The 27,668-nt window shown below is 31.5% G+C and overlaps 1 protein-coding gene across 1 annotated transcript; it reads left to right on the top strand.

Annotated features, from left to right (window-relative positions):
- Positions 1–1,946: 1,946 nt before the first annotated feature.
- Positions 1,947–10,410, top strand: LOC124937897 (probable cytosolic oligopeptidase A). Its single transcript, XM_047478227.1, has 17 exons — positions 1,947–2,372; positions 2,453–2,620; positions 2,692–2,815; positions 2,887–2,963; positions 3,677–3,820; positions 3,912–4,142; positions 4,595–4,685; positions 5,498–5,619; positions 6,677–6,784; positions 6,868–7,113; positions 7,999–8,144; positions 8,789–8,906; positions 9,153–9,312; positions 9,418–9,449; positions 9,536–9,601; positions 9,791–9,862; positions 10,088–10,410. Exons 1-17 carry the CDS (start codon positions 1,947–1,949, stop codon positions 10,172–10,174), a joined length of 2,418 nt encoding a protein of 805 aa, XP_047334183.1. The 3' UTR covers positions 10,175–10,410.
- The last annotated feature ends 17,258 nt before the right edge of the window (positions 10,411–27,668 follow it).

Below are 27,668 nucleotides of genomic sequence, written 5' to 3'. Positions count from 1 at the left end.
GTGTCAAAAACGTGTTAAACATGTGAAAAACTTGTTAAATGTGCCAAAACGTGTTAAACGTGTCAAAAATGTGGTAAACATGTCAAAAACGTAAAAAATGTGTTAAATGTGTCAAAAATGTGAAAACGTGTTAAACGTGTCAAAAATGTAGTAAACGTGTCAAAAACGTAAAAAAAAACGTGTTAAATGTGTCAAAAACGTGAAAACGCGTTAAACATGTCAAAAACGTAACAAAACGTGTTACATGTGTTAAAAACGTGAAAACGTGTTAAACGCGTCAACAACGTGTTAAATATGTGAAAAACTTGTTAAACGTGCCAAAACGTGCAAAATGTGCCAAAACATAAAAAACGTGTCTAATGTGTCAAAACGTGTTAAACGTGTTAAAAACTTGAAAATCATGTTAAACGTGTCAAAAACGTGTTAAACGTGTCAAAGACATGAAAAACGTGTTAAATGTGTCAAAAACGTGTTAAACATGTCAAGGACGTGAAAAACGTGTTAAATGTGTCAAAACGTGTTAAACGTGACAAAAATGTGTTAAACGTGACAAAAACGTGTTAAACGTGCCAAAAACGTGTTAAACGTGTTAAGAACGTGAAAATCATGTTAAACGTGTTAGACGTGTCAAGAACGTGAAAAATGTGTTAAATGTGTCAAAAACGTGTTAAACGTGCCAAAAACGTATTAAACGTGCCAAAAACGTGTTAAACGTGCCAAAATATGAAAATATGTTAAACGTGTAAAAAACGTGTTAAAAACGTATTTAATGTGTGAAAAACGTGTTAAACATGTCAAAAACATGAAAAACGTGTTAATTTGGAATTACAATTCCGACCTAAAAAGATAGAAATTGAGAATTATCAAATTACACTATATTGAATTCCATTGGAATTCTAATTCCAATTCCAATTCTTAATATTAAAGTGTCTAACAAACATAAGAATTGGAATTGGACCCTCCAATTTCAATGCCAATTCCAGGGCTATCAAACACACCCTTATAGATCAAATTCATTCCGGATTATCGATTACCAATCAAAAAAAACCAAAATTTTTTTCGAAAATCCGTTTTTTCTCACGTGAAGCGTTAATATAAGTGAAAAATGATATGATAATCATTTAAATTGGTTGAAAAAAATGAGAGGAAAGAGATAAATTCTTTTATTTTTTCAGCCAATCAGATTAAAAATAATTTATTTTATAAAATTCTCCTTCAATCATTTCTCATATATATATTTATATTTTATTATTAATTAAATCATCATTTTACCATACTCATTATTTCAATTTATTAAAAAAAAAAGTGATTTATTTATAATAATTTTGATAAATTTGTTTAATATTAAAAAAAATTATTTATAAGAAAATATTTTATTTATAAAAAATATTAAGTTAATTGCATCAAAATAAAAAATATTTATTACATAAATTTTCTTGTATTTATTTATAAAAAAAGTTGATTTATTTATTTATTTATATTTATGTTAATTTAACTCAACTAATATAATTTATATTTAATATATAATATTTTATTTTTTAAATATTGAAACTTTTAAAAAGAGTAAAAGCTACATTTTCTTAACTTTGTTTTTAAAATTAAATGAAACCATATTAACCCTAAATAATTCAAATGTTAAGATTTTAGTCTAATATTTCAACAATCTTAAAGTTAAAATGAAAACATTATTAATTTATTATACTAGATTCTATTAATCTTTGAGACTACATTCTAAAAATATAAATAAAAAATTGAAACCATGTTTCCAAATGAATAAAATTAAATAAAAAAGTGACAAAATTTGTTTTATGTTGTAAGTTTCAAATAAATAAATATAAAGGACTTAAAGTAAATTTTACTAAAAATCAAAGTGTACATTCATACAAATGATAAAATCAATATTAATATAAACTTCTTCTAGATATAGTAGAGTGAGGAAATCAAAAATGGGACAAAATTGTAATTTTGAGTTCTCATCATACAAAGCTCGTTTGTTTTGTACAATCATCTTAATCATGGCTACCCGTTTTTCTCTCTCTCGTTCAATACAATTGCAACCCATTTGCTCGCCACGCTCATTTTCATATCCCCGGAATAACCCTCAACATCTTCTTAAATCCCCTAACTGTCCCCTCTGGTCATCTTCTTTCTCAATCTGCCTTCGTTTTCGTCTTCATCACGTCAATCGCGGCCGTCGCCATTCTCTTCCTACTCGATTCTCTTCCGTCCGATCTACATCCACGCTTTCTGGATTCTCGATAATGTCGTCGATCGAGACAAATCCTTTGTTGAAGGACTTCGATTTTCCACCATTCGATGCTATACAGGCCGAACACGTCCGTCCTGGAATCCAATCCTTGTTGAAAGATCTGGTATGATCTTACTTTCTTTTCTATGTAAGTGAATGTGTATGGATTTGGTGGATGATGAATAATGTTTTGTTTTTTTCAAGGAAAATGAGTTGGATGAACTTGAGAGGACTGTGGAACCGTCGTGGACTAAGCTTGTGGTGCCGCTAGAGAAGATTGTTGATCGATTGACTGTTATTTGGGGAGCGGTTAATCATTTAAAGGCGGTTAAAGATACACCTGAACTCCGTTCTGCTATTGAGGAAGTTCAGGTATTCTCTTCTTTCTTTGAATGTGATGAATGATTTGATGTTATTAAAACTTTCATTATCTTGTTTTGTAGCCTGAGAAAGTTAAATTTGAACTTAAATTGGGGCAGAGCAAACCTCTTTTTAAGGCGTTTCAATCTATAAGAGAATCTTCAGATTGGGAGAAACTAAGTGATGCTCGTAAACGTATAGTCGAAGGTATAATCCAACTTTTTATATCATTGAGGGGAACACATGAGTTTAATTTTCGGTTTATTGTATCTTCACAGCTCAAATAAAGGAGGCAGTTCTTAATGGTGTTTCTCTTGAAGATGATAAAAGAGAAGAGTTTAACAAAATTGAACAGGTAAACTAGGCTTCTAATATGATTTCCATATGCATTCTTATATGCTTGTTGCATAAACAAGAATGTTGTGTTTTTTCTTTTAGAGAGTAGAATTTCCAAGAGATGTTAACTTTGATTTTGCAAGATAGAATAAGCAAGGATCATACCATAACTTTGCTAGGATATGCCAAAAAGCTCATATTTAAGTAGAGATTCCAATAGCCTATAGCCAATGTATGATTGTTGTGATGGAAGAGTTATAAACTATCTATATGTAATTCATATTTCCTATAATTTGTTAAATACATGAAAATCAAGACTAAAAGACCTCAATCTACATACTTTGATGATAAGTTTCCAAATCTTGGTCTTGAACACATTTTTTTACCTAAAAATGACTAATAATTGCATTATTGATGGACACGAGTCTATACATTAGGTATGCTTTTGGCAATAGGTTCAACTTCAGAAAAGCCTACTTTGATGAAGTTGTTGAAGCTGTCCATCTACAACCTGTTATATGTATTAATCAACCACTTAAAACTATAAAGAGAGAACAAACACCTTATGTTCGTCCCTTTAAAGTTGTTTATTGACAAACGTAGTTTGTGATTGGATAACTTTGCCAACTTTAGAAAACAACTTCACATACCTTGTGACTTTTGTAATATCAACATGTTTTCATTCCAATTTATATTGCAATGTCTTGATTTTAATTGACATATTGTTTTCAGGAGCTAGCAAAGCTGTCTCATAAATTTGATGAAAATGTTTTGGATGCTACAAAGAAGTTTGAGAAATTAATAAGTGATAAGAAGGAGATTGAAGGGTTGCCAGCTACAGCTCTTGGATTGGCTGCACAAACTGCAGTATCAAAGGTTTTGGACATCATTGATTTAAAAGAAAATATCTTATGCATTTGGCTTTCCTTTATCTTTGTGGTTCACAAATCTTTATTGATTGCATCAGGGTCATGAAAATGCTACAGCTGAAGATGGACCTTGGGTGATAACACTAGATGCTCCAAGTTATATGTCTGTTATGCAGCATGCCAAAAACCGATCTTTGAGGGAGGAAGTTTATCGTGCTTATATCAGCCGTGCTTCTAGCGAAGATCTAGACAATATTGTAATTATTGATGAAATTCTGAAGCTTAGGTTGCAAAAAGCTAAGATTCTTGGTTACAATAATTATGCCGAGGTAAGACATAAAATGAAATCGAAGTCCAAACTGGAAAATGATTTACATATATTTTTTGGAAAAGGTCAACTTTTATATTAATAAAGAACGCAAGAAGCGTTCAGAGATTAAAATGTTTTTTCATTGGACTATGTTGCAATATAAGGAGCCAACTTCTGTGGAAAGAGCTCAAGATATGTTGGCTGGATTTTTCTTTTCTTTTCTTTTTCTGTTTTAGTTATCATATTCTCCATCCTTGGAGTTTATGTAGTGTGATGTCCAGGCTTTTTCCCTTTACCTTTTTTTCTCCTTTCTCATTTCCTTTTAATTATGTTGTATCGCAAGAAGTTGCATCTGCGACATGTTGCAGTTCACGAAAACTTTATCAATACAAACTTTAACTTTAGAAAATATAGTTATGCTGAGGTAAGATAACATCATTCCATCTAAAGTCTAAACTGTTCTATTATCAGGTAAGCATGGCCACCAAAATGGCAACTGTGGAGAAAGCATTAGAATTATTAGAACAGCTTCGAAGTGCTTCTTGGGATGCTGCTGTTAAAGGTATTCTCTGATAAAATTACAAATACCTGACTGCTCAGTTGAACTGATTTGTTTTCTAGGAGGAAAATAGTGCAATTTTCTTATTCTCATCTGAGCTATAAGGTTATGATATAACCTTTCATTGCCCCATTTAGTTGATTGTCTGGTTATCTATGTTTTTTCCTGGGTCATCTGTTTGATGATATAATTTGATAAAATTTGTGAAAGAGTTTGATTTCAGAACCAACTCATCCGTCCATCTTCGTCTTTTATCTTCAGATCTTATCTGCCGGCTAGCACCCAATAAGTTAGCTGTAAATCACCCCATCATTACTTAATGTCAATCATGCTTATCTCCTATAACTGCGAATTGAAATGTAAATTTATATTTAGTCTGAATTTATGTTATTTGTCATGTGGTCTGGTTTATCATTTGGTTATGATGTTTTGGTTCTTCATGTGAATTTTTTCTTTCATCTTTTGAATCTTAGGAAAGGGAGGAATCTTAATACTCAGGTTTATCATTCTTAATGTTTATGGCTTTTCCTTACACTTGTTAAATTCTTTCTACTTAAATTGTAGTTGTTGTTCAAGGAAGAATCTTCCGTCTATCTATCTATGACATCTGTCTAGGATGACTAATTGTTGTGAACTTGGTTGTACTCTATTCTTTGGCGTGCACTTTTTATAAACCATGTTACCATGTTCAGAGTTTTGATTTATGTACCTCTGATTTTGGATTACATATTAATTCATGGCCAAATATTATGCAATTAGCTTTTCAAGATTACCCCACAATTACGAATCTAATTCCGTACATTTCAATTTTGAAGATATGGAAGACCTCAAATTGTTTTGCAAAGCTCAAGGTGCTCCTGAAGCTGATGACTTGAATCACTGGGATGCTACCTTCTGGAGTGAGAGACTTCGTGAATCAAAATATGAATTAAATGAGGTTTCTCCATTTTCTTCTCTTCCACTTGGTGGCATACTGTATAAATTGAATATTTAGGGATTTGGCATGTTTCATCTCTTATTAGAACCTCTTTACTGTTTCTACTTGGGCTCTTTTGATTGTCATATTGAGACTGTTGACTACCCTGTAAATAGAACATATTTCTCTAATCTAATACTTTGTTTGCTTTGGATAATCGAGCTCACTGTTGTTGGAAAACATGTAAATGATCTTGTATAGTATCCATGTGTGCTTGAAATGAAAGTATTGTTAGAATGAATTGGATTTGGCCCATAATCTAGTTCTCTCTAAAACCACTTCTTCAATATGACGCCGTTTTTATGTTTAATTTGATCCATTATGTATCTTGCAGTCCACATTTACCCAAAGTTATTATATTTATGAACATGGTTGCAATTCGCAAAATTTAGTTATTAATTGTATCTATTTCATGTTGAGCCGAGATCTCCATCAAAACCATGAGTTATTGTTTCACTACAAGTTCAATTTCTTTTGCATGTTACTATCTAAGTTTAATGTGCATTCTTACTTTATAAACATCTTATAGTTTCCTTTCTATTTGCTGCTTGACCAAACAACCAAGGCCTATTAGTTTGGTTTTTACCTTTAACCTGTAATTTCTCCATTGCTTATGCAATTTACCCAAAGTTGATAGCTTATTGCTTTCCTTGTCTTAGTTATCCTTGCATCCTGTACCTTCCATCACATTTCTATGTGATCGCTTTTATAGGAAATCATCCCAATTCATGTGTGTATAATACTATAATTATACTACCCAATTTAACTTTGACCAAATCCTTGGAAGTACTACACTTTCACAAATAATGATACACAATTACCTCCCTTCACCAAAACTAATGATGCAAACATTGTTCTATTTAAGATAGTAAAGGACATTGGTCCCAAAAAATTAGATAGTCCCTTGTTAAACCGTGTAAAAACCAAATAGCTATCTTGAACTGGGTCACAGTGAATGATGTCTATGTTCTGCCTTTTCTCTTGTAGCCAACTAACAATTTTACTCTAAATTATGCAGGAAGAATTACGACCCTATTTCTCCTTACCAAAAGTTATGGAGGGCTTGTTTAACCTAGCCAAAACCTTATTTGGGATTAATATTGAGCCAGCTGATGGTTTAGCCCCTGTAACCCCCCTTCTCTCTCTCCCTTCATTCTCACTCTCATTTTGTGCATCTTTCACTTGCTAACTGGCTTCGTTACTTTCCAGGTTTGGAACAAGGATGTACAGTTCTACCGCATCAAAGATTCTGCAGGAAGCCCTGTGTCATACTTCTATTTTGATCCATATTCTCGCCCATCTGAAAAACGTGGAGGAGCATGGATGGATGAGGTTTTGGCTCGAAGTCTTGTATTTTCTCGTGATGGTGTCACTCCTAGGCTTCCTGTTGCCCACATGGTGTGCAATCAAATGCCACCAGTTGGGGACAAACCAAGCTTGATGACATTTCGTGAGGTAACACTGATCTCTTTCTCATATAGGTCCCATGAACATTAATGGTATCAAAACAATTAGAAACTCTATATTATAATTCCTTTTTGCAATAATGTTAACATGTTTTAATAGAAATGATTTGAATAAGGCTCTCACATTTATCAACTTCATAATAATATAAAAGCTGAACTGAAGTTTTAACAAAGGGAAATTTTGGTCTAAATTGTTGTACCTACAGTACAGTAAATACCTAATCATTATGGGATGACGGAGTTAAACTGGAAGTGATTAGGTACTTGAAACTGAAGTAACCTAAGTAGTTTAGCCACTTGATGGTCTTCTATCTCAAGTTGAGCTTTCCGTTGACATTGCCAATGATTTATTTGATTATGGTTACAAATTCGTACGCGATGGTTCGATTTTGCTTTTTGTATGTGCATGATTGTCATTGTACAAAGAGATATTAACCCATACAAACAAGTAGAGAACTGGAAGAACATAACATTTCCAGACTGTAAATAACTGGACAAAAGAAAGCAGATTGTTTAAGACTGAACACTTCAGGTCTTCTCCGAGAAAGATGATCAGTCATTATTTAGTAGCACTGAAGAATTTTAATATCCCATCACCAAATCAAAGTGCACAAAACTGGATTTCCTTTTCCAACTATTTCTCTCTTTGTGGTTGATAATCAGTCATCCTTAAAAGATTAGCTTCATTCACTTTGCTTTAGTCTAATCTAGCATATATTTTTTGGAAAAGTCTGTAAAAAAAAACGACTAGGAAGGTTTTTTTGACCAAAGCACTGATGAACATATTTGGGAAAAAATTGTCCTGGATGCTGGGACTTCTTTGTTGCTTCAGCATTGATTTAGTTTTCACTTAACCACCTTGCTTCAAATGCAGGTGGAGACTGTCTTCCATGAATTTGGCCATGCACTCCAGCATATGCTAACAAGGCAAGATGAAGGTCTAGTTGCAGGAATTAGAGGAATAGAGTGGGATGCTGTTGAATTACCTTCGCAGTTCATGGAAAATTGGTGTTACCACAGGTATTGTGTGGAGAGTTCACATGTTTTTTCAAGAATCAGAAAAATTTACTGTTTTATATTGTTTTAACATAACCAACTTGTCTCTGAAACAACATGAATATTGAACTGCGACAACCCCCTTGAATCTAGGGAACAATTACACGTAAATGAGCACCCTGATCCAATAATTATGATTTAAGTTTGTTCTATAAAAAAAAGTAACTTAAACTCTTTTAATTCTCACTTGGTAATATCCACTACATTTCATCTGAACAGTTTAACCAAATAATGAGAAAGCAAAGTATCAGTAAAAATTGAAAGAAATGGTGTTAATGAGATAATATCAACTTATGCCAGAATAAATTTCTGTATAAATCTTTTTATTGCTAAAATGAGCTTTGAAGTGGATATGCAATGAATTAAATCTCCGCATTTTTTAAATTTGGACTGTCTTTGGAAATTCCTGGTGTACATGTTATATCTGTTATGTTATTTTTTCTTAGGTAGTTTATTATGATTTGTATCTCAAAGTGCTTCTGTGTGTTGATAACAAGCCAAAGTTGTTCAGTTCATGAACCGATGTTGAATGTACTATATGAAGATCAGAGGGTATATAACTTGATTGTTCAACTAATTGTTTTATTAATCTTATTTCTGTTATCCAGGGATACACTGATGGGTATAGCTAAGCACTATGAAAGTGGGGAGACACTTCCACATGATATATATTTGAAACTTCTTGCTGCAAGAACATACCGTGCAGGTTCCTTAAGCCTTCGTCAGGTAGTTTTGAAGTCTATGTTTCTCTAATCTTTTTCATGCATTCTAATAGTTTGGAACAAATTCCAAGTTTCATACTGTGATATCTTGGAATTTTTGTTGTGCTTGCCCCTAACATTATCTGGTTACGGTATGCATGGCAGGGGTAGTAAGACAAATATGGATTAAAATAATTATGTTATAATAAGTAGACAAGTATTCTTTGTTTGGACATATGATTAAAAAACAATTTAATGATAAATTTTGCAGTTACGATTTGCAAGTGTTGACCTGGAATTACATTCAAAGTATGTTCCTGGTGGATCAGAAACAGTATATGATGTTGACCAGAGGGTTAGCAAGAAAACACAGATTCTTCCTCCATTGCCGGAGGATAAGTTTCTTTGTAGTTTCAGTCACATATTTGCAGGTTTGATCTTTTGATACATAATTCCCAATTCAACATGAATGGTAATAATAATGGACTAATATTATACTGGCCCTCCTTTTCCATGGGGTTGGTCTTTTTCTTCAGGTGGATATGCTGCTGGATACTATAGCTACAAGGTATTTTCTTTCTGTTTGATTCCTTATTTGGCCTAAAGATATTATTATGATATTTGATGAAACTGAAGTCCTTATGTATTTTGCAGTGGGCTGAGGTGTTGTCTGCTGATGCTTTCTCAGCGTTTGAGGATGCTGGACTAGATGACGAGAAGGTATGTATGAATGGGAATTATTTGAAATGTTCTTATATTTGCATACAAAAAGATTGAAAGATCCAAAATTATTTAACTTTAAAAATCCTAGTTAAGATCTCTTTAGTGTTCAAGTATTTTTATTCATGTCTAGGGTGCCTTAATTAGTAAAACCTAGATTAAATTTGCGATATTTGTAACATTTAACAGGCTGTCAAAGATACTGGAAACAAATTCCGTGAAACAATACTTGCACTTGGAGGTGGGAAGGCGCCATTACAGGTTAGAAAATATCATCTTCTCCGGAGTCAACTAAACTAAACCAAATCAAAGTTTTGGTTTTTTTCAAATACAATATTATATTTGATGTGAAAAATCAAATATTAATCTTTTATGCGATTTCTTTGAATGAGTTTAGGGTTTAGGGCTCTTGTTGATGATAAATATTAATCTTTATGCGATTTCTTTGAAGCATATTAATAAATATATCGAGATTCATATGGACAGGTTTTTGTGGAATTCCGAGGACGCGAGCCAACTCCGGAGGCACTGCTGAGGCACAATGGTTTATTGCCTGTGACGGCATCAGCCTAAGATAAGAGGATTTTAAAGTGCATATTTATTTGCTCTCTTATATAGTTCAAAGTTTTAAGCATTCAATGAGATTGTAGTTCAATACAAGATAGGGTTGGAATTTTATAAAAGTTTTTAATTATCTTTTTTAGCCCTCATAAATGTGTACGTTTCATGTTTTTATTGTGGATGATCATTGATGAGTTGTTTTCTTGGTCAATTGAAATAACAGACTATGAAAAATATATTTCTTTTTTTAAATTTTGTTTGATAAAAAATATTTATTTGGTTATTTAATTGTTGCAGGTTATATGTCCTATTTCAAGGAACAATATGAGACAAATATAGACAAATCATTAATTAATGTTAATTGAAAATAAATAATTTTTTAAATAATATATAAAAAAAGTAAAACCATGATTATATATATATATTAAAAAACATTTACACTAGGCTATAAACTCCGCTTACTATGTAGCTCCGCCAGTTCGTTTTATGTTCATTGGGAGAAGAAGATCCATCAAAAGATGTTGGTTAGGGAACTGATGTTTAATTTAAATTTTATTGTCTTAAATTTTTTTTGAGAATTAATAATTATATATATTATAATTAATAAAAATATGTATTCTAGATAAATATATAACAATAATATCTCATATAACAAATATTTCATGATATATATAAAAAATATTAATATAATAAATTTTAAGTGAAAAAAGATAAAATAATAATTAACAACTATAAAAACATACTAATCTTCACAATATTTTTTGTCAAATCTTTCAATTACGTCATCGTAATAATGCATTAAGTAAAATTATTTAACTAGATCTATACTTCAAAAAAGAAAAAAAAATACATGATGATAGGATCGAGTGATATGTTTTTCCGTAATTTTGAAGCTTGATTTGATAATATTGATGATTTATGATCTTAGGTCTCTACAATAAAAAAAAATATAATGATAAATATTTTAAAGTGCTAAAAGATTAAGAAATAAACATAAGAATAAGAAAAAATTAAATAAATAAGTGCATCAATAACATCATTTCCTCATAAGATGATTTTTACGATCTTTGTAAGCTTGAAGATTGATAGAAAATGACGGTCGCAATGGTAGGAATTTAGGGTTAGAAAATTATTAGAATAGAAATAGAAATAATGTTGCAATAGTAGGATTTATGGTTAGAATATTAAGAGTACAGTATCATGTTAGAGAAGGACGAAAATATTAGAATAGAAAATAGCGTGAAATATAGTTAATATTTATATATAATATAAAATAAGATATAAATAATTAATATATTATAACGGAAATAAATAAAAAAAAGAGTTAAAAAGGTTATATATATATATATATATATATTATATAATATATATTTAATATAAAAAAATAAAAATATAATATAGGATTGAACGAGGGGTTGTCAAAATGTCAAGAGCAAACTCTGATCGTGGAGCAGACTCTCCTTGGTGAGATTAATACCTTGAACGAGAAACTCGAGGTAATGAACTCCAAGTTACAAACCATTAAAGATGACGTGACATTACTCAAGAAGGCGGTTGCGCAAGAGTGCGGACGTGCACCTATAAGAGTCCCTAATCCGACAAGGATAGACGTTCCAAGACCTAAAGCGTAATTAGGAGAGAAGAATGCAAAAGAGATTGACAACTTCTTATGAGGTCTAGATCAATACTTCAAAGCACTCGACCTAGTGGAAGAGGCGAGGAAGATAGATACTACCACAACATACCTATAAGACACCGCAATGCTGTGGTGGAGGCGAAGAAGTAGTGACCTAAAAAGAGATATATGTTCTATCAATATCTGGATAAATTCAAGGAGGAACTCAAGAGATAGTTCTATCCTGAAAACACCATTCAGGAAGCAATGGCCAAGTTGCGGTGGCTCTCATAAAAGGGGAGTATAAAGGAGTATGTCAAGGAGTTCACCGCTACTCTCCTTGAGATCCCTAACTACTCAGACGACGAAGCCTTGTTCGCCTTGACTAATTGTCTACAAATGTGGGCAAAACTGGAGTTCGAACGACGTGGTGTCCAAGATCTAAACACCTCTAATGTCGTGGCTGAATCTTTTATCGAAATGAGAAGGCAAGAGAAATCAAAGTCGACCTATGATAGGAATGAAATTGGGGAAAATGGTGGAGACCATTTATACAACAAGGGAGACCCAATTAAGTTTACCAAGCCCATTGGTAGAGGAGATCGGGACGAGAAAAAATAGAGAGAAACCTATGATAAAGTGCTTTTTCTGCGAAGGGCCGCACAAAGTAAGAGAGTGCCTTATGAAGAACAATCAACATTGATGGAGGAGTAAGTGTAGAAAAGATGTATGATTGAAAAGGAATAATTGTATATATGAATGAGAAATGTACAGGTTATTTATATTACAATTTGTTATATGTAAAGTCTAAATATGTGGAGCAATTAGCTGTGCAATCACTAAGATTATGGAGGAATATATTGTGACTTGATTGCATCTTTGACTTGCAGATTTTGTGGAACAATTAGTTGTGCAATCACTAAGATTATGGAGGAATATATTGTGACTTGATTGCATCTTTGACTTGCAGATTTTGTGGAGTAAAATTGTCTGGTTCCTTAACATTCCCCCTCAAGATGGACCTTCCATTGAAGAGGCCAATCTTGGATAATAGGAACTCAAAACGCGGGCGAGGGAGAGGTTTGGTGAGGCCGTCGGCGAGCTGATCATGTCCACTGATGTGTTGTACCCGAAGTGTTCCAGCTTGGACTTGTTCACGAACAAAATGAAAGGCGAGAGCAACATGCTTCATTCGAGAGTGAAAAATCGGATTGGCGGAGTAATTTGTAGCACTTAAGTTATCACAATATATAACAGGTGTAGAAGGTAAGTGGATGTCGAGTTCTTGTAGAAGGGATTTTATTCAATTGAGTTCGGAAGTGGTGTCAGCAATGGCACGAAATTCAGCTTCGGTTGAGGATCGGGCTATCGTTTTTTGTTTGCGAGATGTCCAGGAGATAGCATTTTTGCCGAGATATATGATATAACCTGTAGTGGAGATGAAGTTATCAACATCGCTTGCCCAATCTGTGTCACTAAAGGCATGTAGTGATGACAGAGTATTGCGATGTAATTGCAAACCAAGGTGAGAAGTCCCGTGAAGGTAGCGGAGTAGCTTCTTGAGAGCTGTCCAGTGAGCTTCTTGCGGGTGTTGCATGAACTGGGCTAACTTGTTGACAGAGTAAGCAATGTCAGGACGTGTGAGGTATAAGTATTGGAGGCTTCCAACAGCAGAATGATAAGTAGTAGGATCACATGGAGGTGTGGAGGTATTTTGTAGCAGTTGAGGGTGAGCAAGCATAAGGGTAGTTGATGGTTTGCAGTCAAGCATGTCATGATGTTAAAGGAGGTCGTGTATGTACTTTCTTTGGGAGAGAAGGAGACCAGAAGTGTTGTGTTGTACTTCCACCCCTAAGAAGAAGGAAAGTTGCCCCAAGTCCTTGAGAGAAAAGCGTTTGGCAAAGTTGGAAATAAAGACCGAGACAAAATCAGGTGAAGGACCAGTTACGATAATGTCATCGATATAAACAAGTGCATATATGAGATCGCCATTTTTTTTGTAAATGAAGAGAGAGGGGTCGGCGAGAGATGCTGTAAAACCGAATTGTAGTAGATAGGACGTGAGGGCTGTAAACCATGCGCGTGGAGTCTGTTTTAACCCGTATATGGCTTTGTTTAAACGACACACATAAGAAGGGTTGTTAGCGTCGATGAAGCCAGATGGTTGCTGCATGAAGACTGTCTCTTGGAGATCACCTTGGAGAAAGGCGTTGTTGATGTCGAGTTGGCGTAATATCCAGTTGTGTTGGAGAGCAATTGAGAGGGTGAGTCGAATCGTGACTGGTTTGATAACCGGACTGAAGGTGGCAGAGTAGTCAAGACCAGCTTGTTGATGAAAACTTTTTGCGACAAGCCGAGCTTTGTATTTGTGAATCGTGTTATCAGGATTATATTTGATTCTGAAGACCCATTTACAACCAATGACATTTCGAACTTCACTAGGTGGTGCGAGAGTCCATGTATTATGTTTCCGTAGAGCATTGTATTCAGCAAGCATAGCATCACGCCAATGAGGGATGGAGAGTGCTTGTTTGGGGGTGGTTGGTAGTGACGTGGGTGAGGAGATAGTGGTAAGTTGGGCATACTTTGGGTTAGGTTTGGTTATGTTTTTTGTGAGATGAGTTACAGGACGAGGGAGAATGGGCGGAGGGGGGGGGGGGGGGGGGGATGTGGTGGCGTAGGAGGTGTGTTTTGTGGGGGTGTGGCAGTGGTGGACGGTGTTGTAGGGTTATGTGATGAATGTGGTGGCGTAGGAGGTGTGTTCTGTGGGGGTGTGGCAGTGGTGGATGGTGTTGTAGGGTTATGTGATGAAATAGGTATGAGAGGAGTGGGAAACCATTCGTGAGGTGAGGGAAGCGAAGTTGAATTTTGTTGGTTTGATAGACGGTGAAATGGAAAATCATGCTCAATGAAAGTGACATGACGAGAAGTGTAGATTTTGTTTGTGGTAAGATTTAGGCATAGAAAAGCGCTTTGAGTTAGGGAACGACCAAGATAAATGCATGGTTGAGATCGATGATCTAGTTTATTGAAAGCATAAGGTCGTAGTAATGGGTAGCATAGACAGCCAAAGGAGTGTAATTGAGAATAGATAGGTTTGACATTTAGGAGTCGATAGTAGGGAGAGTCATTTTGTAAGGTTGGTGTAGGTAATCGATTTATGAGATACACAACGGTGGAGAATGCATGTGTCCAGTAAGTGACAGGTAGATTGGCATGAAATAGGAGAGAGAGACCAGTTTCGACAATGTGACGATGACGGCGTTCTGCATAGCCGTTGTGTTCAGGGGTATGGGGAGGTGTAGTAAGATGTGAGATGCCATTAGCGCGTAAGGTGGGAGCCAATTTGATGAACTCGCCTCCATTGTCAGAGAATAGGGTTATGATCGTTCTTTTGAAATAGTTTTCAACTAATTTTTTGAAGTCAAGAAAGACTGTGAGAGAGTCGGATTTATTTTTGAGAGGGTAAAACCATACATATTTAGTGTAATGGTCCACAAAGATTAGATAATATTTGTAGTTGTCATGTGAGAGGTGGGGTGAGGTCCAAACATCTGAAAATAATAAATCAAGGGGAGCTGTAGACGTAAGAGTGGATTGAGAGAAAGGAAGTTTGTGTGCTTTATTAATCTTGCAAGAATTGCAGTAATCAAGGGATGAAATTGAACCTAAATTACATAAATTTGAAATATAAGAAAAAATTTTAAATGACGGATGGCCAAGACGGTGATGCCATAGGAGAGCAGACGTGGTGGATAGCTTTGAAGTAGATGATGTGAGAGATATTTGAAGGGCACATTTGTAGGAAGAAGACCAGGTGTACATGCCATGATTAAAAGTTCCTTGGAGTAGGATGGTGTTCGTGGAGATAGTCTTGAAACGAAAGGAAGAAGAGGTAAACTCAATTTGTGCATTATTATCAAGGCAAAACTTGGAGACATAAATAATGTTTTGTACAATTTTTGGAACATAAAGAACATTTTGAAAGAGTAAAGATTTGTTTTGAGAGGTGATAGTGAATGAACCTGTGTGAGAGATTGGAAGAGATGAGCCATCACCGATGATAACATCATCGTTGCCTGTATAAGGAGTGTGAAGGGATAGATTATCGAGATCATGTGTGACATGGTGAGTAGCACCGCTATCTATAATCCAGTCACATGGAGGGGCGTGAGATGAATAGGCAGTATTGGCTTGAGGATGAGTGTAGCGAGATTGACGTACAAAGGGTTTGAGTGTAAAGTTAGGATGGACGCGAGAGAAGTGGCAACAGACGGAGATGGTGTGACCAGTGTAGCCACAATATTGACAGACATCAGGTGATTTGGTGTTGGATGAGGGGGAGGGGTTGGGGTAGTGTGGTGAGGACTGTCGGCTGTTGTCTTTAAAGTATTGGGGTCGGAAGTAATTGTTTGGGACGGAGAAGGCGTTTGATGACATTGTAGGATCTAGACTTCTGATACCATGTAGAAAAGATGTATGATTGAAAAGGAATAATTGTATATATGAATGAGAAATGTACAGGTTATTTATATTACAATTTGTTATATGTAAAGTCTAAATATGTGGAGAAATTAGATGTGCAATCACTAAGATTATGGAAGAATATATTGTGACTTGATTGCATCTTTGACTTGCAGATTTTGTGGAGCAATTAGCTGTGCAATCACTAAGATTATGGAGGAATATATTGTGACTTGATTGTTGGAATTAAACTAATTCCATTAATTAAATGGAAATGATATTTGGGCTAATGAAATTCACACCAAATTCAAATGTGAATTAAGTGTGAAATTAATCCAAATGAAATTCACATGAAATTCAAATGTGAATTAAAGTGAAATTAATCCAAATGAAATTCACATGAAATTCAAATGTGAATTAAAGTGAAATTAATCCAAATGAAATTCACATGAAATTCAAATGTGAATTAAGGTGAAATTTCATCCAAATGAAATTCACATCAAATTCATTGTGAATTAAATTTGTTAATTGTTACAATTAACATAAATGTCTTGAATGAGGCAATTAACAAATGATGTTAATTGCCATTGTAACTACAAAATATTTATTGTAGGATGTAACTTGCAAAGATGATGAAAAGGCAAGCAACGATAACCGTTGGATGAATGGATGATGGATTAGTGACCGTTGGATTAAAGAATTGATTATGAGTTTAATTTTCAACTATAAATATCCCTTCACATTGTATTCCTCTCCACACATTATCTTATCACTTCTCTCTCTAGAATTCTAAAGTCTTTCCTTGTTCTTGTGAGTGTTCTTGTGAGTGTTCTTCGAGTTTCTTGACTCGACCATTCTTGTGCAAAACCCGGTGATTGTGATTCAGGTACTTTTGTCTAGTTCGCTGTTGTAGTGGTTTTCTGTGCTAAATCATTGCAGGTTCCGTTGTACCCTGGGAAGCAGCCACCGACGAAACTCTCCAGCACAAACGGGAGACGGTGAAACTGTTTTAAGGGAACTGTGATTCCACAGGCCTCGGAGCAAACGAGAAGATTTTTCTTCATTTCTTAAATAATCTGTTGTATTTGTTTTATTATCATTGTATTATTTTTCATATATATCATTTACGTGTAATTTTTTATGAGATAAGATTACCAACATTGATTGCATCTTTGACTTGCAGATTTTGTGGAGTAAGATTGTCTGGTTCCTTAACAGTAAGAACGCCTTAATGATGAGGATCCAAAGTCCGCGAAAGGACGACTGTTCATGGAAACAAAAGTAAGAAACCACATGGTTAAAACTTTGTTGGACACGGGAGCCAACAACAACTTTCTAGAGGTAAAAAGGCGGGAAGACTGAGGATAAGGTACACTAAAGAGAAGGGATGGCTTAAAACAATCAACTCGGCACCAAGTGCAACTTATGGAGTTTCTCGAAATATAAATGTCAACTTTGGAGAGTGGGCTGGCCTCTTGGACTTGTCCATTATTGACATGGATGACTACAAAATGGTTTCGACATAGAGTTCCTAGACAAGGTAAATGCCTTCCTACTCCCTTCTACCACTACTATGTACATTCTAGAGAAAGACAATAATTGCACAATACCTTTAACAAGGGAGGATAAGAGAGAAATTAGACACCACTCTGCCATGCAACTCTCAAAAGGTGTGAAGAAGGCCCACCCATCACCTTTTGTTACCTTAAAAGAAGATGAGAAAACTGCGTCCCAAGAGAAGACACCTCTAGAAGTTACAACTTTCCTAAAGTAAGTTCAGGATGTAATGCCCACTGAATTACCAAAGAAACTCTACCCTAAGAGAGAAGTGAATCACATAAAAGAGTTAATCAAAGGTACTAAACCATTGGCAGCGGTACTTTATCGCATAAAATCTCCCAAATTGGAGGAACTGAAGAGGCAACCGAAGGAGTTACTCTTCAAGAAAAAGAAGTGCGAAATTGCCAAGGCCGCCAAAAAAACGAAGAAATAGGAGGACAAAAAAAGAAGACACTTGGAGTTTGGAGGAGATCGAGTGATAGTAAAACTTCTCCTCCATCAAGAGAGACGATTTTCCAAAGTTCACAAAGGGCTTGTGAGGCGATGCAAATGCCCTTTCTTAGGGAAGTAACGAGTTGGAAAACTAACATACCACTCAAAACATCTCCCGCATTTGGAGATATACCCCATATTTAACATCATCTAGACCTACAAGGAGGACGCGACGATGACATCACCGCGGTGCCCTTATCTTCCTAGCCTAAGGGGATGTTCAATCGTCTACGTAGGACCAACTCAAAGAATCTTCTAGAAACATTGGGAGAAGTCATGCCCTAAAGTAATGTATCATTAATGTGATAGTTGGGTAGTAGGTCCATTAATGGGATAATTGACTAGTATATACCATTAATGAGGTAGTTGACTAGTATATCATTAATGAGTTACTTGGCTAGTATGTAATCAATTTAGTAGTTGGGGGTGAGTTCTATGAATACCTCAAAAATATTACTTTGTAAATCATCAAGTATTCAAGTGCTATAATATTATTATTTGTAAGAGTTTACCCTCTCTAGAATTCTTGTGTCAATTCTAATAAGCATCGAGTTGTTGCTTCGAGTAAGGCTAACTAGTTTCTCGTTCTTGCGAAGATCGTAACTAGTGTTGTACGAATGTTTGGTAGAAAGACCGAGCCCATGAGAGTTGATATCAGAGCATAATGACAAAGAAATAAATGAAAGTGCAAGTGTCGTGTGAATGGAGTAGAGAAGCTTCCCCACGGGATCAGAGAAGTCTTAGGAACTCTCACAAGGTTCAAGTGGGAGGATCCAAAACTACCAAAGGAAGGAAAAGATCAAGATATACTATCGTTGACATTATCGTCAGGTTGGAGAATGTAAAACTCACCATGATTTACGGACAAGATAACGTTGGAGACTTAGAGGAACGCATTACTATATTAAAATTATTAGTTCAATCAATTTTTATTCATTATAACACTCATTTCATTAATTAAAATATTATTTATTATTTTATCTTTATATATTAATATCTTTTAAGTATTTTTATCAAAATAATCTTTAACTCTTTATAATTATCACCCATCATTACATTTTAAATATTCAAAATTAAAAAAATTCTAATCCAAACAAAAGGTGAAACTAATTAATGTACATGCAAAATATCTTAAACAAGTTTAAAATAAATAAGTATTTTATTGACAAGATTATATCCATAGAAAACATTCTTTCATTAATACGACTTACAATTACATTCTCATGGATTTATACAAAAACAAATTAAAATCCTCAATTATGATTCTCCATCTAATCAAATCCTCAAATCTTCTTTAATGGAAATTTTAAAAATTAGGAATCATATAAAATCCATGAATATATATATATATATATATATATATATATATATATATATATAATATGATTCAATAGTATAAAAAAACATTGAAAAAGAAAAGAAAAAAAAAACTACATATTGAATTGTACACAACAAATTTGTAGAGCTGTCCAATTACATTCAATCAATTGATGAATGAGTCACATAATATAATTTTCCATTTAAACAAGACAAATTAAAATGTAACAAAAATAATTACTTGAATATATATTTCTTATTCCTTTATGTTTCATTTTCGTAGTTATAAATATACAAGCTTACTCTCATAATATCTATATTGAAAATTTCTATCAAATTATTAAATAATAAAACATATAAAAATGCCTAATAGAGCATTTGAAATACTAAATTAAAATATTTACAAATAAAATGGATATGAAAAAGAAAACAATCTTGCCTATTTGAAGTAAATTAGTAAATAAAGATGGTTATATAGAAAGGAGCTTGTTTGATGAGGGTTATTTGAGGTATTTTTAGTGGATTTTTGTTTATATAAAAAAGGTTATTTAAAACATTAATTAATTAAATTATTATAATGTTTTTTTTATTATTTAAAATTTAAATTTATAAAATAAAAGAAATTTATTAATTAAAAAGATATATTATGGAATGATTATATTTTGAGTAAAAATTCAAAATAAAAAACAAATCAAACGAGTTCTAAGAGATTAAAAGATGTTATAAAGAAGTAATATTTTAAATAAGAAAGACTTCAAAAATATGAAATATAGAGTTATTTGTAAGTTTTATAGTTAATTCTTAAAATAAAATATTTTTAAATATTTTAGAATGTTTCGAAATTCTAAATTATTTTATTTTATTACATTATATATATTATTATTTTATAATATAACTAAAATAAGATTCTATTTTTTCTCTTTCATATATTAAAATATATGATATAATTATTTATTATCAATATAATTATATATATATATATATATATATATATATATATATATATATATCTTAAAGTTTTAACAATCAATTTTATATGTATTTAATTATTTAGATCAACTTATATTTGATAATAAAACAATGATTAACTATATATATTAATATTTTTATTTTAAAAATTAAAGTTTATTCCTTGTAATTAATTGACTAGATAATATCCTTTCTTAAAAATTCACTTCTCATATATATATTGAAATACTTAATGGTTAAATAAATAATTCAAAATGAATTGATTTTTTTTTTTTCAAATAAATAAATATACATCACTATCAAAATGATCTTTGAGCAAATTTGATTTTCATTATTTTTGGCCTCATTTTCTAAATTGGCATCTACTTACTTTGTGTTCACGGATGAAATTCATAATTAAGTAATATAAATTGAAAATAAATAAAACTACATACAAATTTGCAATAATTATGACTAAAATTAAAATGGAATTGATCATAAAATTGTAAAATAAAATATTAAACATAAAAAAATCAATTAGCTTATGAAATTATAAAGAGAATATATCTACATAAAACTTAAAATTGACTTATAAATCCATAAAAACAAATAAATCCCAAAAATAATATAGCATAAAAACTAAACTCACGCAAACATAAAAATCAAAATTATCTTTATCATCCATAAAAGAAAATAAATTCAAAATAACATAGATATGAAATAGATATGAAACTAAACTCACATAATAGAGCAATCATCGTTGTTCCCGTTGCTGTTCCCGTCGTTGTTTACGTTGCTATTATAATCTCCATGAGAACCCATGTTATTGTTTGGTGGCATATCATTCAATTCATATCCCGACCCCGACCCCGACCCCGACCCCGACCCCGACCCCGACCCCGACCCCGACCCCGACCCCGACCCCGACCCAGATCCAGATCCATAATTATAATTTGGTCCGGCCGGATACTCTATTTGGGGTGGCCAAAAAGAATTGGGTTGAGTCTGAGGCTCAATTGGTGTAAAGTAACGATTTGGTCCGGACGGATACTCTATTTGGGGTGACCAAAAAGAATTGGGTGGAGTCTGAGGCTCAATTGGTCTAAAGTAATCAGTGGAGTATTGAGTCGGGTTGTAGTCGGGAAAAGGGGCGGGTTGAGGTGAATCTTGTGGCGGTAAATTCAAATCTATAGAATAATTTGAAGTAGGACCAGCAAAATCAGAATTTGTATATTCACTATGAGAAGGAGATCCATCAGAATTATTGCCCGTATTCGGTTTAGGGTTGTGCGACTTCAATTTATCGTATGACACTATCTTTGCCTCTATATTCATATTCTTGGACATATATTTCTTCAGTTTCTTAGGTTTCATTGTCGTAGTTATAACTATAGAGTCATCGTCTCCCAAAATATCTACGTTGAAAATCTCTACAAAATCATCGAGAAATAAAATATTATTATCCTATTTAATTAACTCATATAATTTTTGTTATGAAGTTACCTTCTTGATAGCAAACTTGAATCGCATTTCCAAACATGTTTGAGTTTAATAATAACCTATTTTATAAATTACAATAAATACCTATTTTATAAATTACAATAAATACTAAATTAAATAATTTCAATGTAGAATGAATATTAAAAAGAAAATAATCTCGTTAAGAAAACTCAAAAATATTAATAGTTATCTTACCTGAAAAGTAGAAGGTTGTGACATTGCAAAATTGAGAAATTAGAAAAAAAAAAACATGTGTATATATATACTAGAAATGCATATTTTATAGGGAAAGTGTGATATTTTGAAATATGGAAAATTCTATAAATATAATATATATATATATATATATATATATATATATATATATATATTTTAAAAGATTTTATAGTTATTTAAAAAAATAAAAATCTTGTAAATATTATAGAATTTTGCAACTTCTAAATTATTTTATTAGGTTATATATATAAAAATTTATATTAATATTTTATAAAATCTAATTTGTCTTTTTTATATATTAAAATATTTATATTATTTATTATCTATATAGTTATAAATATATAATTTAAATATTATAGTTTTAAGAATCAAATTATATATACTTTAAAATATAATTTTTTAATTTCAAATATAAATTATGTAATTTTTTATTGGTGCAACACAAATTATAATATTAGTATTATCAAAAAAAAATGTATAACTTATTTGTTACAACAATTATTTCGTGAAACTAATTAACATATATGCAAAAATATCTTAAATAAATTTCAATTATTCAATTATGCTTAACTATAGATATCATACAAGTATTTTATTAGCCGAAGATAAACCTCCGCAATTGAAAGTTTTAAAATTGGAATTCATATTTTTCATTATTTGGGCGTGAAGATAAAATATATATGCATACTTAGGAAAAACACAATAAGGATTCTCACTATTTTCCAAGTGCTACTATATTGTAGTATTAATTTGTTAATAACAATGATAATCATATATTGATTAATTAAAGTTTATTGATATATTTTGTATTTAAAATTATTTGGGATACTTTTAGAATAGGTGAGTTTTTTTTTTTTATTTATTTATTTTTTTTATAGTGGGATTTGTAACACTTCATTTGCTATAATACTTATATTTTCACTATATATTTATTAAATATTTCAAGTAACATATTTATTTAATCATTATATGTATATATTATCAATTTATAAATTGTTGTTAATATATATATATATATATATATATATATATATATTAAATATTTAAAGAAAAAATATTTATTTTGTAATACTATGTATCTCTAATTAATTTTTTATTATTTTGATTAATTTATCATAATATTTAAAATCTGTAAAAATGAAGAATTTTATATTTATGAAATATTTTGTTTAATATATTGCATTATATATTGCCATAATTTATTTTAAGTAATTGTTTTTAAAATTAATTATTACATTTAAAATAATGACAATCTAGAAAGATGAATTATAAAATTAAATTATGTTTTTGATATTTATTTAAATTATAGAAAACATTTACTAAAATTATTATTTTTTAATTTTTATAACTTCATTTATACTTATTAATGCATCTTGAAGATTTTTAAATAGTATAATTAGAAAGGTTAAAATTAGATATTAAAATAGCACGATATATTAAAATTAACTGTAATTAATTTTTATTAATTTTTTTAAGCTTGAAATAATAATTTTTTTAGTAAGTAAGTTATTAGTTTTTATAATAATATTTATTTATTTTCTACTAACAACTTTTTATTTTGCAAAAAGAAATATTTGATGAAGAAAATTTAATCAAATATATTTATTTTAATAAAAAAGTTTTATTTTACATTCACTTTATATTAAAAATAAAATTAATCTAATTCAATCATAAGTTTTATATTAAATATTAATAAAATTACTCTCAACTTTTAATTCATTAATTTTCAAAAATTATTATAATTTTTAAAAGTGATAATTATAAAATAAAAATTTCAACGATATTTCTTTTATAATATTTTATATTAGTAAAATGTGTTTTACTGTATTTAATAGTAATAAATTATTATTTTTTTCTGAAATTTAAATTTATTGAATATTGTGCATGTCTAGATGAACCAGTAATACAAACCTGTCCTAAATTGGGTTTTTTAATTTATTTTGGCTCAATGTAAAAAAAAACTATATAAAATATGAATAAATTTAAATGATATTTTAAATAAAAGAGTAAAGTAATTAAGAAGATTGAAATGATGAAAAAAATGTGTGAGAAAAATAATTTAATAAAAAAAAAAAAAAACAAATAGAATATGCTCAAAGTCAAACTAGTTGGTAATAAACCACTCTACATGTAGGGGAAATTTGATTAAATAACTTCAAAGATGAGGTTATTTGATCGGGTGGTGACTTACTATTTTTTTTTGTGCTCGTGGTCTTTTTATTTTTTTTGGACGATATTGCCCTTGTAGCGAAACGCTAAGTCCCTTAGCGTTTCGCTAAGTGAATTAGGGTTAGTATAAATACTCTAATATTTTCATTTCTTTAGTTTTTTTTCTCTCTTTTCTCCTGTTCTCTCTTTCACGGCGGCCGGCGGCGACGACGGCGACGGAGGTTGCAGGCGACAGTTCAGTTCATACAGATCTATAAAAATTTACAAGATCTAACATAATCCATTTATGTTTTTATCTATACATATTTACAAGATCTATATAGAACTAACCCTAAATCTATTTTGCATGCAGGTCTCCGATTTTAGGGTTTAGTGTATGCAGGTCTCCGATTCTAAGGATTTGAAGGTCGAGGAAGATGTTCATTTCAAAATCTAATTCGAGTTATGTTCATGTTTACATTTTCTTCATTTCAAAAATCTTTTCATATTTCGTTGTGGTTCATTTTGGTCATATTTGTGGATTCTTATTTGTTATTTGGTTCATATTGGTTCATGTTTGAGCATTTCGTTAGGTTATTATTTGTTATTGGTTGATATTTGCAGAAAATCTCTGATTAGATCGTATGTGTTTCCGTTTCAGATCTGCTAAACGTTTCGCTACGGACTTACCGTTTCGCTACAGACTTACCGTTTTATATTTGAGCATTTCGCTAAGTGCTTAGCGTTTCGCTAAGTGCGTTTCGCTAAGTCCATTTCGCTAAGTGCATTTCGCTAAGTGCATTTCGCTAAGTGTATTTCGCTAAGTGCATTTCGCTAAGTGCATTTCGCTAAGTGCATTTCGCTAAGTGTATTTCGCTAAGTGCTTATTTATTTTGATTAATAAATAAATAATGTAATGCTTATTTATTTTGCTAATGATGTTTAAAGGATGAATATTGTGCTAATTTAAAATATATTTTAAATAATTTGGTGCAAAAATTTAGAAGAGATAAATCTAGGAAGTTATCGTCAAATATTCAAAGAAATTGGTGTAAATGCGAATACTTAAAATGCATGTCAATGTTCACGATAGAACTTATACTTAGGTTTATAAGACGATGTCACATAAAATGGGGTGACTTTATAACCCTTTGCAAGGAACTGAGGCGAATTAAAGGTTAGTTGATTTCTTGTCCTTCCTTTACTCTCTTCCAAAACTATAATCTTATTAGCTTTAGTTTGTTGATAATAAAAAAATAAACTTTTTTTCAGTGGCTTGTTTGAAAGGAGAACAAAGAGTACGAAGGCCATGGTGGGCACTTCCTTGTTTGGCGGTTGTTTTCGTCAAGTCTGCGAAGAGTAACCGGCAAGCCAGAGTTGTGTCGCTGAAGCTTGAACCTTAATAGATTTTGCTCTTTTCTATGTATGTAATAATATGTATGTATGTATGTGTGTAATTCTCACTTGTTTCATGACTTTAATCATCTAAAATTCATCTTTTGGTTCTTCAATGGAGAACTTATGTGAATTTCTTTCCTATTTTTATTAGTTTGTTTGGTTTTATGTTTGATTTTATCAGTGTTTTTCTGTTTTAAATGCATGTATACAACTTTGTAATGAAAGGAGTGCATTATAATCAGGATATATATGATATATCTAACCAATAATAGTCTACTTTCTTTATATGAATCTTTATTGGACTCTTTCTTATGGATTATTATTTTCATCTTGATTATGATAAATGGGTAAATTTTTTTAAAAAAAAAAATTATGTTTGTCAAAAATTAATGTATAAATTAAATTACACTTTAAAGTAATTTTTGCACCAAATAATTTAAAATATATTTTAAATTAACACTATTCATCCTTCAAACATCATTAGCAAAATAAATAAGCATTACATTACTTATTTATTAATCAAAATAAATAAGCACTTAGCGAAACGCTAAGCACTTAGCGAAATGCACTTAGCGAAATACACTTAGCGAAATGCACTTAGCGAAATGCACTTAGCGAAATGCACTTAACGAAATGCACTTAGCGAAATGCACTTAGGGAAATGCACTTAACGAAATGCACTAAGCGAAACGCACTTAGCGAAACGCACTTAGCGAAACGCACTTAGCGAAACGCTAATCACTTAGCGAAACGCTAAGCAGATCTGAAACGGAAACACATACGATCTAATCAGAGATTTTCTGCAAATATCAACCAATAACAAATAATAATCTAACGAAATGCTCAAACATGAACCAATATGAACCAAATAACAAATAAGAATCCACAAATATGACCAAATATGAACCACAACGAAATATGAAAAGATTTTTGAAATGAAGAAAATGTAAACATGAACATAACTCGAATTAGATTTTGAAATGAACATCTTCCTCGACCTTCAAATCCTTAGAATCGGAGACCTGCATACACTAAACCCTAGAATCGGAGACCTGCATGCAAAATAGATTTAGGATTAGTTCTATATAGATCTTGTAAATATGTATAGATAAAAACATAAATGGATTAGGTTAGATCTTGTAAATCTGTATAGATCTGTATGAACTGAACCGCCACCTGCAACCTCCGTCGCCGTCGTCGCCGGCCGTGAAAGAGAGAACAGGAGAAGAGAGAAAAAAAAAACTAAGGAAATAAAAATATTAGAGTATTTATACTAACCCTAATCCACTTAGCGAAACGTTAAGGGACTTAACGTTTCGCTACAAGGGCAATATCGTCCAAAAAAATAAAAAGACCACGAGCGCACAAAAATTAGTAAGTTACCACCAGATCAAATAACCTCATCTTTGAGGTTATTTAATCAAATTTCCCACATGTAGAGAGAGACTTAAAAGATCTTCTAATAAAATAAATATTTTTTAAAAGAATGTAATAAATTTTTATTTTAATCAAAAAATTATTTATTTAGTTATTTATTAAATAAAATAAATAGATATAGGTTTAATTTATTAAGTTTTAACTTAAAAAATATTTTAATAATTTATTCTACAAATATATAATTTAATAATTTATTCTAAAAAATCTTAAATAACCCATTATTTTGTCCAACAATATATTTTTAAAACCCACAAATCCTAAATAGTCAACATAAAATTAAACAAGCTCTTATAAATGGTATTCCAAATGGCTTGCTTAAATCAGTAAAATCAAAATTTGACAAAAAAAAAACAATATGAAAGTATTAGGGTTTATCATACAATAATAATAGAATCACCAACCACACAAATA

This window comes from Impatiens glandulifera, chromosome 5 (assembly GCF_907164915.1).
Source record: "Impatiens glandulifera chromosome 5, dImpGla2.1, whole genome shotgun sequence".
NCBI classification, from domain to species: Eukaryota; Viridiplantae; Streptophyta; class Magnoliopsida; order Ericales; family Balsaminaceae; genus Impatiens; species Impatiens glandulifera.
The sequence above is the reverse complement of the archived record's forward strand: the minus strand, read 5'-3'. Positions and strand labels throughout refer to the sequence as shown.